Source organism: Protopterus annectens, chromosome 6.part0 (assembly GCF_019279795.1).
Source record: "Protopterus annectens isolate FY-2018-M chromosome 6.part0, PAN1.0, whole genome shotgun sequence".
Classification (NCBI taxonomy): Eukaryota; Metazoa; Chordata; order Ceratodontiformes; family Protopteridae; genus Protopterus; species Protopterus annectens.
In genome coordinates this window covers 768225480-768237989 of record NC_056737.1, presented here as the reverse complement: position 1 = coordinate 768237989, position 12510 = coordinate 768225480, and the positions used below count along the sequence as shown (strand labels likewise).

Below are 12510 nucleotides of genomic sequence, written 5' to 3'. Positions count from 1 at the left end.
ACTTCGGGCTGAAATTCGATTCGAAAATCTCAGGAGCTGGCTGACCGGCACTTGCTAACTGCTTCTGCTTTGGGCACCGCACGGCAAGTAAGACTGAAGAAAATGGCGTCGGCTGCCTCTTTTATCCCCCTGTCACAGTGATGTCAGGGAAGAAGCGACGACAACCGACGCCGGACCAGGGATTCGGCCGACTGCGGGACCGCCTGATGGCAGGATAACCCAAGTGTGATGATTGCAGCAGTATAACATGATGAACATCTGCAGGATTCCTGCAGATGGATTGCTCCCAAGCAATAGACACAAATGGAATGCCCATCGGTAATGGACATTTTGTACCCACATTTAGAGCACTTTTTAAAACCCGAAGGTTTATGCTCCTTGGCATCCTTAGACATCTTAAATACTATGCCCACAACACAAAACCAAGTCTGAAACAAGCACAGGCGTTTACTCTATAAAAACGGGAATGACGCTAACTAGTAACCAACACTAAAACAGAGATCAAACACACACCAAGTTCAAGTACAAACTCTGACAAGGGATTGAGAAACTACAAGGAAAGGGAAGCCCAAACCTCTAACTTAAACGGTCTACACCGTACACACACAGAAGGCAAAAAGGAGGAGAACTAGGCCCTCTAACTGAAACGGGCCTTGCCCGAGGAAACAGTCAGTGGGATACCACACAACAATCACACAATCACAATTCTAGACAACGTAGACAAACAAACAATTAGCTATGAAAATAGCTTTTGATAAGAATCAAAACTTTTCCTAAGACAAGAAAAAAAAGGGTACTTAGCCACAGCCAAGCGAGACCACATCTGAGCTACACGAGCGGCAAACGGGATCTGGGGATATGGAGCAGTGCACCATGGGATACCTGCTTAGCCCAGCCAATGTAAGACTTCAAGCTAGTAAAATCGGGCGAGTCGGAGCCAACCCACGGGTAAGAATGTAGGCGAGATAGGACTACATAACATCTACAGTTATCCAGCTTCTACCAATCCCAAAGATTGCTGGTTAACAGAGTTTACTGTATGACGAAAACAAGCATGATAGGAGCTGAAAAGTACAACAAAACTTTTAAACTTATCTAAGCGCTGGTTTGGCAATCCTGGTTGCTGAAGCAGCTAATAAGATCTGAAGAAATGCAGAGGACAGGTGCATTTAGGGAGCGGGGCTAGTGGCTGAGTGCTTGGTTGCTGGATCAGAATTAACTGAAGACAGAAATCCTGTAATTCAAAGTGAACAGATGGGATAACATACAATCAGACTTTTCAAAGCTTTCCCAAAAAAGTTTTATAAAGATGTGACATACAAAGCAAAAGTGACAGTAACACTACCTAAAAAGAAGATATTGATACATTCTGGATAACTACTTATGAAGACTTATGAAGCTCAATTAATGATGCCAAATGGATAGAAGAATTAAAAGAAATAGTAAGAAGCTCTAATATATAGTATAAGAAACAAGGATGAAATAAGTCAAAAGAAATTATGACAAAATTAATAAAGGCTCCCTAAATGGAAAAAGCTGGTTCCAGAAGAACAACTTAAGTTCTAGTTAAATGTATTAACATCTTTGCACAAATACTCAGCCATAATTATTTCTTTATATGCACTTCCTAAATGGACATAAACCTGGTTAACAGGAAAAAAAGACACTCCTCAACTGTGAATCTGCAAACCAACCTAAGAATTATAAACCAATAACTTGCCTTCTGAGAAAATATAAATTACGTACTGAAATTGATGTAGAAATTTCTTACAATCAATTAAAAAAATTAATCATGGCAATAACAGAAGTTATATAGGGCAAAGGATCATCTACTGCTAAGACATAACAGACAGCTGTAAAAAGGGGTAGAAGTTTGAGTATGGTATGGACAGACTACAAAACAAGCATTTCACAGCACCCCACATTCATGGATTATTGAACGCTTACATGTGTACAAGATGCACCATGCACTGACCAATAGTATTGCACTGACTAGGAAACTGTGGCAAACTACAACTGAGTTATAATAAAGGACAAATTATTACCCACAGATAAAAATCCAAAGGGGGATACTGCAGGGTACTTCTCTGTCAACATTTTTTGCCTTGCCCATAGCTTAACTTCAAAAAAGGCATAGCTTAGACAAGCATCTGAAACCACAGCTACAAATGGTAAGAATTTGCTCAGATGATATAAAAATGACACCTGATCTTGACAAATGTGCAAAAAGCAATGTTAACAGCAAGAAATCTAAAGCTACAAAAAAACGCAACCCTGGACAGGGCAAATGGACTTTAGCATGGCCATCTGGATTTTTGTCTGCTTGTCTTAGATTCTAATGACTCTGGTCAAAAATGGGCCTGAGGTCCCCTGTTTTCTTGGGTACTAATACGAACCACACAAGTGGACCCAAGGGCTTCCAGGAACAGACTCATCAGATGGAGGGTGAAATGTGGACCATCCCCCTCTGTTTCATCAATTCCAGTACCACAGGAAATGTGACATCCAGAGGAGGATCTTGGACAGCTTTCACTCTCATCTAAATACATGTCTTCTGTGACAGGCTCAGGTGAACAGTCAGGTGCTTCCATCTGCACATTTGTTTTCTATGAAGAGTCAGAGAGGGAATATCAGAGGGCTCAGAATCAGACTAAGTGCTAACATAGCTAGACACCTGGAAAGCCTATGGGACTGACTGGCCTGATCTGACAGAAGGATGAGAAACAGAAGGGGATCCAAGCTGGGGTTTAGATGGAATCGACCCTTGAAGAGAGCACCTTCGCCCTCAGCATCGACAGTACCTGATAGAAAGCCTCAAAAGCTGAAGTCGTCACTAGCTCCGTAGTCTCCTTCCTGACCTCAAACAGAATGGAAACTTCAAAACCAAGGAGTCTCGATACAGAGACTGATATCTGTGCCGAACTATCTAGTGTTGAAGTTGTGAGGGGAAGAGACTGCTCTGACAAGTTCGGAGTTGAAACCCCTCCCAGAGAATTGACACTGAAGCTTCCAGATCCCAACATGTTGAACCTGAGAAGCAAAGGGTACCAGTCACCACTACCAGCTCTGACAAAGATTCCCTAGGGCAGATTGAGGCTGAAACTACTGGCACTGATGGGCGAACTGGTAACAGAAAAGAGCATAAAGGAGGGGTATACTGACCATTACTCTGTTCCCAAAGGACAGTACCAAGAAAATCCCAAGCTGCATCTATGTCCTGAAAAATTTTCTCATCATTCTGTCGATGTCCTGCTCAGTCAAACGTCTGGAAGACTGTGACGCCTCTGCCACTCATGGTAGTCTGGAGTAGATCATCTTCTAAAGAATATGAGAGTGAAGTCTGGGGCTGTCTGGTTTCGGTGAGAACATGCTCAGAGTCACAGATGTATATCTTGCTTTTCCCTAGCTTTCTTATCCTTGCTTCTGGGAGATGAACTGGAAGAGGAAGCAGTAGGGAACACAGACCCTGTCTGGGGAGGCAGGAGTCCCTTAACTATCAATTTTTCAGGCCATCTCTGTAAGGCTCTAGCGCTGATGAAAGTACAGGCTTGGCAAGAAGCATCCAAATGGGCTGCCACTAAACAGTACAAGTACAGGGAGTGTGGGCAGTGACGAGAGGAGCTTATGCTCACACTCCATGCACTTTTTTAAATCCCTGACAGTCAGTCATAGGGAAAAAGATAAAACACACACACACACACAGACCAACACACACACACAATAATAAGAATTACTGGTTGACTAAACTAGTAAATAATTTTTATACTAAGTACAACTATTCTAAGCACTTCTATGAAACACCTATAAGAAAAAAAAAACACAAAAATATGGGAAATACTAACTATTATCTAAACACCTAAATTACCCAACACAGCACTAAAGATGCATTTATCCTAAAGTACAGAGAGTAAAACTCTCTCAGTAATCGAGGAGTTGGAGAAAAAAGTACCACAAAGGATATGAAGAAAATGAGTTGTTGGATGCATGACTGAACACTTCAGGCACCAAATGAGATCTGAGGTAGTAGGGTGGAGACCAGTGAATTGTGAGTAGGGGAGGAGTTATAGCCCTGGAACCCAAACGCTTCAAGATTGGTGTCAAGGTCAAATCTGACAACCCACAGTGGAATCTGAGAAAAACAGACAACATTGGATCCCAAGTTATAATGGTTGGAGTAGGTTTGGACAGAAGTCCATGTGGCTGCCTCCAAGATGCTGTGAGTTTGGACTCTCTTAACGAAGCCAGTAGTTGCAGCTGTGACCCTATCGATTGTGTCCTATTCTTAAGGGGTACTGGCATTCTGTGACGGGAATAACAGAATGAGAAGCAACTTGCAATCTATTTAGAGACAGTCAGTTTACTTATACCTCTTCATTCCTTTCCTTCTGAAAAGGCTAAAAACAGTCAGATTTTCTGCAAGATTTAGTTTTGTCCAGATAGAATCCGAGCTGTCTAGGCACATCCAAAAAATGTAAAAATTCTTTCACCTTTGTTTTTCTACTTTTTTTCTTTTTTCTTTTTACATTTGTGTAGAATGTGTGTGTTAGGGATAGGCCGTTGTGCTTTGGGGCACTGTTATTTACTGTTTCACCTCAAAATTCTTTCTTTCCTGTCAGGAGGTTTACAGATTTTTCACAGGCTCTGTTACCAGTTTTTCAGGTCTTTTTTTTTTTGGCTGGAATGTAAAAGTAGTTAATGTTCTTCCTTCCACTGCCCACAAGATGAAAATTGCTAAGGAGCCTTTCAGTGTCAGGTCAGCTCATTCACTTTCTCAGTTGCAAATGTGCGACTGCTGTGGCCAGAGGTGAAGGTAGTTATCCCAATTAAGGGAATTTCTTGGCTTGCCCATACATTTTCTTGTACTGCAAAGACCTCTGAAGCAACACCCTTCTTGGTCACCAGAAGGCAACAAAAACGAATTTTGGTCTTTCTTCAATGAATGGTGGGATCCCATGTACAGCTTTCTTAGGGGGGCTGTGATCTCCTGCCCCACATGAACTCTGAAATTTAATCAACATTTTAAGAATTACATTTTCCTGTTGTACAACCTTCCATTCTGCATCATCAGAATTCTGCCTGTTATAAGGCCCACGATCCTGAAAAAATATATTTACAGCAAACAGCTGGATGGCACCCAAGTGAAGAAAATGTTTTTTCTGAACAGTGTCCAAACACTGTTCCTACAAAAACTCCTTGTTAGGAGGATACCGCATCTAATTTTAAGATTCCCCAGAGCATGTCCAGTATAAAGAGTAGGCCAGAATGAGGTTAACCATACTGACATGACAGGGTCAATGGAAAATTACACCTGCATTTTTTTTTCATAATTTTCTGTCAATTTCCACCTTAGTCTCCATCAGATCTGTAATTTTTATATATTTATAACACTACATTTTTGATTTAACATTACTAAACTGTTTTCATAATCTAGTAAATCTAATGAAGGATAACTATTCCGTTGCAGTACATGGTAAAGCCATAATAAATAATTTCACGCGACTTATTTTAAGCCTGGTTCCATCCTCTACGCTATTAATGTAAAGGTTCTTAATCACATGAACCCCAAGGTAAAGAAGGAACTTCACAAACACAAATAGAATCAAATGGATTAGGGAAGAGTTGAAAAAAATTCTATTCACCTCGATGAGGTAGTAATCACAATGGTTTGTTCTGCATTGCTGAGAGAGTTTCTGTGCTATAAACTCAAGTTCAAATTTGAATTTAAATATGAGAAGTTTAGATGACATCGGCCCAAAAGCATGCTTTTACAACAAAGAAGCACACAGACATCTTTACAGCTGACCATACTTAACTGGTTTTGCCCTTACCACTGTTTTGAGCAATTTATGCTCCTTGCATTGAAAGTGTTTTGGAATTAAAATGTAATGCTAGGGGAAATAGCTCAGTATCAGACTTTTAAATTAATTTTACAGCAAAATAGTCAAAGCTAACTTTACATTTCCACTACAGTGTATTCAAGGTGAAGGATCTGAACAAGAACCTAATACATATACGTTGCACTGCTATTACGTTCAGAGGACTTGTTTATACATTAGTGCATTAAAAAAAAAAAACGCAATCCATATACATGTGGACAGCACATCTGCTTCATAACCTATGTGGTCACAGAAGCTGTAACATGCAGTTATTAGGGGGTAGTGGGCTGAGTACTGAAACCTCACATTTTTGCAAAATATGTCTGGACTTTAGTAAAATCTCCACAATTTTCCAGTGGCCTTGTACTTCGGTAAATATGAATACATTGCCTACTAATTATGATGCTACTGAGAAAGCAACCTGGATATGGTAAGTAGCTACACCAAAGTACTGAAACAAGGAACTATTCCAGATTCTCCTAAAACCTGAGAAACTTTCTGTGCAAACTGTAAAAGATTGTGTAGTAGGAAGTGCCTTCAAGAAAGAACAGCTGTGTAAGCAAGCTCATCTTAACAGCAAATATTTACATACAAGGATAACTACTGCAGTTACCTACCAAATGGTTGTTTTCTTTCAAAAACAGACTACATCGAATCTACAGCACTATTTTCAGACTGTTGGAGATCCACTATTAGCAGTCTCATGGACTTCATCTCAGATTCCACCGTGTCACCTCTGGTAGGAGGCAAAACAAGTCCTTTAATGAGCACAAGGGGCAGACTGACATGTCACTTTGGGATATGGTTAGTAGACTTACTTCAGCAACAAGTTGGTCAGCAGCTGGATGTACAGTAATGATACAGCAAGAATGTTATATGAATAAAGGAGCTACTCAGTACACTGGTTGCCCCCCGAATCACGTTTAGAAACTTCTGTGGTAGTGCCTTTACATAGTTATACTGGTATGTATGAAAGAATTCAGTGTACTTCTGTCTTCCAGCTTACAGATCTGACTGCAGTACCAAGAATGCAATTGGCTTACCTTCTCTTTCTTTCTTTTTCAATCGTTTTCTTCTTCTGTCTATTGTTGCTACTTCAGACTTCAATGACATGTAGTATTTTCGTATTTCCTGTAGTTTTTCTTGTAGGAAAATTATCCGTTCTGTGCTTGTCATATTTTCTAGTTCCGCTAATAATAACAAAAATGGAAAAAAGTTCAAGTTGCAAGATTAAAGTACTTACTTTTCACAGTAACATGAAACTGCATCACTTAAAAATGGTCACCCAACATCACTTAGATACTTCCTTAGTACTATACCTCAATGCATTTTTTGCTTGACTGCTGTTTTATATTCCTTTTATACTGTTAATATAAAAGAACAAATGGGTTTTGCGAGTAAAGAAAGCCTGCTTTTGAAACGTCCTTAGAATTCTAAAATACTGACGGCACACATTTGAAGAACAGAAGTTTCTGTATAACACTTTTTCTAAACATAAGCCTGCTGAACACTGAAAATTAGTCTTCAGCAAAAATATCCCTTCTCCTCCTTCCAGTCTCTATCCCTCACATTCCACACGGCCAACAGCTGTATGTTAACTATTCTACATATGGTTAAGTGCAGTTTTACTGATCTTACTTCATTGTATTTTGTTAATCTTATTTATTGAAAATTACTTTCTACCGTTTACAGCTGTTTGCGCTTTTTCACTTTTCCCCCATACTGTGCGACTGTAGAGTTGAGCATTTTACATTACTTACACATGTAAAACACAGACACTGGAAAGCAGACATGATGCAAGACCTTTTATTGGACCAACACATAAGCATGAGCCCTTCATTAAGGGTTTACTGAGTTGTTGTTGTTTGTCTTTCGTTTTTTCCCCCATAAGGGGTCGCCACAGCAGAACTCCGGTCCGCTAATGATTGGCAGTAGATTTTTACGAAACGCCGAGGTGCCAGCTTGACGCCCAACCTTCAACGAAGGAACTCCCATTTACGCACGCTACCCAACCACGGGGAGGATATGCAGACTCCAAACAGAAGGCACTCCCAAGCCAAGCCAAGAATTGAACGGGAGAACCTCTTGCTGTGAGGCAACAACGCTACCACCGCAGTTAAAAACAGTGCTTAAATATCCACTTGCGCCTAGAAAGGAAGTACATAATTTAATTCCAACCGGCTAAATAGAAATCTTGAAAAATGCTAGTGTGGAAAAAATAAATGCAGCTCGTATTATACCTCAAAGACATGCAGAGTGTGTGTGTATGTGTATGTGTGAGAGAGGGAGAGAGAGAGAGAAACTGCAGAACAGGATCACAATATGCTATAAGAATCAAAGTTAAGCATGTTACATTAGAATCTCCCTAAACCTCCCCCTAACCCAACACACCTTGCCTTAGAAAAATCCATACAATACAGTTTGGTCTGAATGGGACTGCGGGGCTTTACTGTAAGATTGCAAAAGGAATTTGTGCTCCTTTTGCAATCCTTCTCTCTACATTTTGGGTTTTTGGTAAATGTGCTTTTTGAAATACTAACGCTGATTATTTGAGTTTCGGTATTATTGCATTTCAGCCATTTACCATAAAACCATATAAATGAGAAGTGTACTGCCCAAATTCTTTGTTGTGTTTTCAGTTAATTGTTACATTTTTGAGTCAAAACACAATACCTACAACTAATTACTTAACACAGATGAAGTGCTTTGTGTGTGTGCATGAGATGGACAAGAAAGGAAAAACATCAAACAGTAAGAGAATAAATACCACGTGAACTGAAAAACTACACTTTTATTAAACAAACCTTCTAGTGTCTTGACTACATGTGGCTTCACAGGAACAAAGGATAGTGATGTGAAACAGATTTTGAAACATGTTATACAATATAACAGCATGGCACCTTATTGTTATAATCGGGAAAAACACAAGTTCAATTAAATAATATGTATTTATGGTATTTTAATGCTACTCAATGTTTTAATTATGCATAGTTTCATAAATATGACTGGCTTTTTTTTAAGTAACAGTGGGACATTTTTTGTCTTAGATTTATTTACAGAAGTGACTATGTAAGGTTTGTTACTTTCTGTGAAGGCTCGTACAACTGAGGTGCTAGAAGGTATCTTTAATAAAAGTAAAGTTTTTGAGTTCTCGTCGTATTTACTTATAAAAAACAATCAAATTCCACAAAAATAAGTGTCTGCTGCATCACAGACAGGATATCTAAGCTCTGATGTCAGAGATATGAGATGCATGGCTAGGTTTAAAAAGGTCCTTGTGGTCAATAGCCTAGCAAAGACCTATGAACTTGCTAGATATGCTTTACCACTGGTGTATTCTGTTTTCCTAGTGACTAAACTTCAGCAAGTAATAATAAGATACAATGGAAAATAAAAGACTGCTTTCAAGTAGCTAAAAAGTTAAAGATACAGCACATGCATCATCTAAAGCGCAACATTCTAAACCCTTCAAGGAATGGATTTCAAGTCAGAAACTATGTTTTAATTAATTTTCCCCCCATTTCCTCTGCAAAGTAATAAATGCATATTCATAACAGAATGGGCAACAAGTTTAACAATGACTTTTAGCATAATCACTCAGAAAACTCATAATACTCCATGTTTATCACAGTGTTTTTGTCTTTCATATTTTCTTCCTGTCTTCCCTTCCATCCCATTTTCTTATCCTACTGTATGAATGGTGCTTTGATTCCATATGATCAGTTTCCCAAGCCTTTAGTCTTTATGTCCCCTTTACTTAATTTATTTCATGAATTACTCTCTCCAGGGTGTTACCACTATTTATTCTGATGCCATGGTTCTCTCTTACATTTTCCCATCACTATGTGGTTTCTGATCTCTCCCATCACCAGGAGCATCAGAGTCCTTAACTCAGAATCAATATCAATCGGATGCAAAGCCAGCTCTGGTGGTGTACAGTGATGAAGCCGGACTACAGCCCAAGCAATATGAGTTTGATTAATGGATGAGATGCTAGACAGAAATGGCATGGGAGGATGAGCATGCCCATCTTCAGAGCTAAGACTGGATGCAGCAGGACAGTACAGTTATGTACACTTACCATAAATGTATATGTTCGAGTGTATTCACTGTTGCAGTCATCACTTGTGGGTTATCCCTGCTGTGGTAGCCCTCAGCTGGCCCAAATACCAGAGTCAATGTTTTTGTGTGCTGGCTGCTGTCGGCCAGCAGTCTGACGTCAGGTCGTCAGTACTATAAAGCAAAGCAGCCGACGTCATTACATCAGTTTTTCTTGCCCTAACCAGTCAGATGGCACAAGGGAAAAGAGAGAAGTGGTCCTGGTGGCTAAGAGCCACCCTGGGAAGCATGTGTCCCCCTAGGGGAAGATGATAAAAGGGGGATGGAGGGAGGGAAACCAAGACTGCAACAGTGAATAAACTCTAACATCTACACTTACGGTAAGTGTACACAACTGTACTATGTTCTTCATGTTTCACTGCTGCAGTCATCACTTGTGTGAGGATTCCCAAAGGTGAAGCAAAGGGTGGAAGGAAAGATGAAGTCCTAGCTATGGGTCGGGTGGCCCTGCAGAACTGCAGAGGCAAACCCTGCCCTAGACTTTAAAAAGAGAGGTAGGTGGTAATGCTTTGTAAAGGTATGGACAGAGGTCCAGGTGGCCACTTCCAATATGTCCCTGGTAGGTACTCCTCTGAGGAAAGCTGCGGAAGTGGAGGTCGCCCTAGTGGAGTGGGTACAGAGTGACCTAGGGATGGGTTTCCCATGTAGTCTGTAGCAGAAATGGATACAGTGTGAAATCCATTTGGAAATGGTTTGTTTGGATATGGGCTTCCCCTCTGCCCCTGGAACAAAGCTTACAAGAAGCTGGTCAGTTTTTCTGAATGGCTTAGTGTGGTCCAGATAATATCCGAGTTGTCTGTTTAAGTCTAGTGAGTACAGAATTGTTTCCCCCTTGTTTTGAGGGTTGGGTGGGAAGGTGTATGGCCTTGGTTAAGGGTCACATCAGAAACCACCTTGGGCATAAAGGTGGGATTAGTCCTCAGGGAGACTCTGTTCTGCATGGAAAATTATGAAGGGCTCGACAGACATGAGAGCCTGAAGTTTTGAGACCCTTCAGGCAGAAGTGATAGCTAAGTAGGAAGGCAGTCTTCCAGGAGAGGCACTTCTGTCGAAGTGGCAGGTTCGAAAGGAGGTAAGGTTAGTTTCTCTAACACATAATTCAGGTCCCAAGATGGAGTAGGAGGTCATCTGGGAGGAGTGACATTAGAAGCTCCTCTGAGGATTTGCTTAACCAATGGATGAGAAAAGATGGGTAGGTCTGAATCAGAATAGGCAGAGATGGCCAAGACATGGATTTTAATAGAGGAGAAGGAGAGGCCGCTACTGAGCAACTCGGCTAAGTAATCCAGGATGAGGGGGATGGAAGGTTGGGAAGTACTGGCCCCTTTTGATTGCTTCCAGGAGCAGAATCTTTTCCATTTTCCTGCATACGATTTCCTTGTGCTGGGCTTTCTGGCCTCTGTGATGATGTCCAGGACCAGTTTGCTTAACAGTGACTTCTTGTTAGTTTTTACTGCATGAGCCATGCTGAAAGTTTGAGATTCTGTAGGTCTGTGTGCAGTACCTTCCCACTCTCCTGGGTCAAGAGGTCTGACCTTAGGGGAAAGCAGCTTGGGGGGCTGTAAGGTCATACTGCGCAAAGGCTACCAATGTTGTCTGGGCCAATCTGGAGCGATGAGGATGGCCCTTGGTCTCTCCTCTCTTATTTTGATCAGAACCTTGGGAAGAAGGGGCAGAGAAGGTGCGTACACAAAGAGGGAACTCCAGGGGAAGGTCAAGGCATCCACCTTCCATGCTAGGAGGTGATACTCCCTGGTGCAAAACTTGTGCAGCTGGTGGTTGAGGTGCGAGGCAAAGAGGTCCACCTCTGGGGTCCCCCACTCCTGGGTGATTTGTAGAAAGGTTTCTCTGTGGAGCTGCCATTCGTGGGGGTCCAATAAGTTTCTGCTTAGGTGGTCTGCCAGTGTGTTGTTGATCCTTGGTAAGTACTGGGCAATTAGGTGTAGCCCCATGGAGGTGCCAGTGAGTCACAGACTCATGGCTAACCTGCACAGGGGGTAATACTGGGTGCCCCCCTGCTTGTTAATGTACCATGGTGTTGTCTGTTTTTATTAGGAGGACCCCTGGCCTGAGATGGGGTTGGAAGGAAGTCAGAGCATTTTGCACTGCCATCATTTCTTTCTGGTTGATGTGCAAGTGGAGTTGCTGGGCATTCCAAAGGCCTTGGGTACACCTGCCTGCTAGATGAGCATCCCAAGCTATGTCTGAGGCATCAGTGGTGATTGCCTGGCCGGAAGGGCAGAGGATGAAGGGAAGACCCTTGTTCATGGCACAGCCCTCTGCCCACCAGAGAAATTCATCCCTTATGCAAGGGGATCAGTGGGGGGGTGGTCTCTAGGGACCGAGAGTGCTGACACCAAAGGTTAAAGTACCACTGAATCTTTCTTGTGTGAAGCTTGGCAAGAGGAGGATGCAAGATGCCATGTATCCCAGGGCTTGGAGGAACTTCCTTGCAGTGAGGTGACTTCTGGAACCTAGCTGGGTTAAGTAGAGAGGCAGGAAACTCTGCTTTTCT

General features: G+C 41.5%; 1 protein-coding gene across 1 annotated transcript in view; it reads right to left on the bottom strand.

Annotated features, from left to right (window-relative positions):
* Window positions 1-12510, bottom strand: part of ARID4A (AT-rich interaction domain 4A) — an 877572-nt gene that overhangs the window by 51862 nt on the left and 813200 nt on the right. Inside the window, exon 23 of the mRNA XM_044073577.1 lies at window positions 6920-7066. Within this exon, the coding sequence (XP_043929512.1) occupies window positions 6920-7066 (147 nt within the window). The remainder of the gene's footprint in view (window positions 1-6919; window positions 7067-12510) is intronic.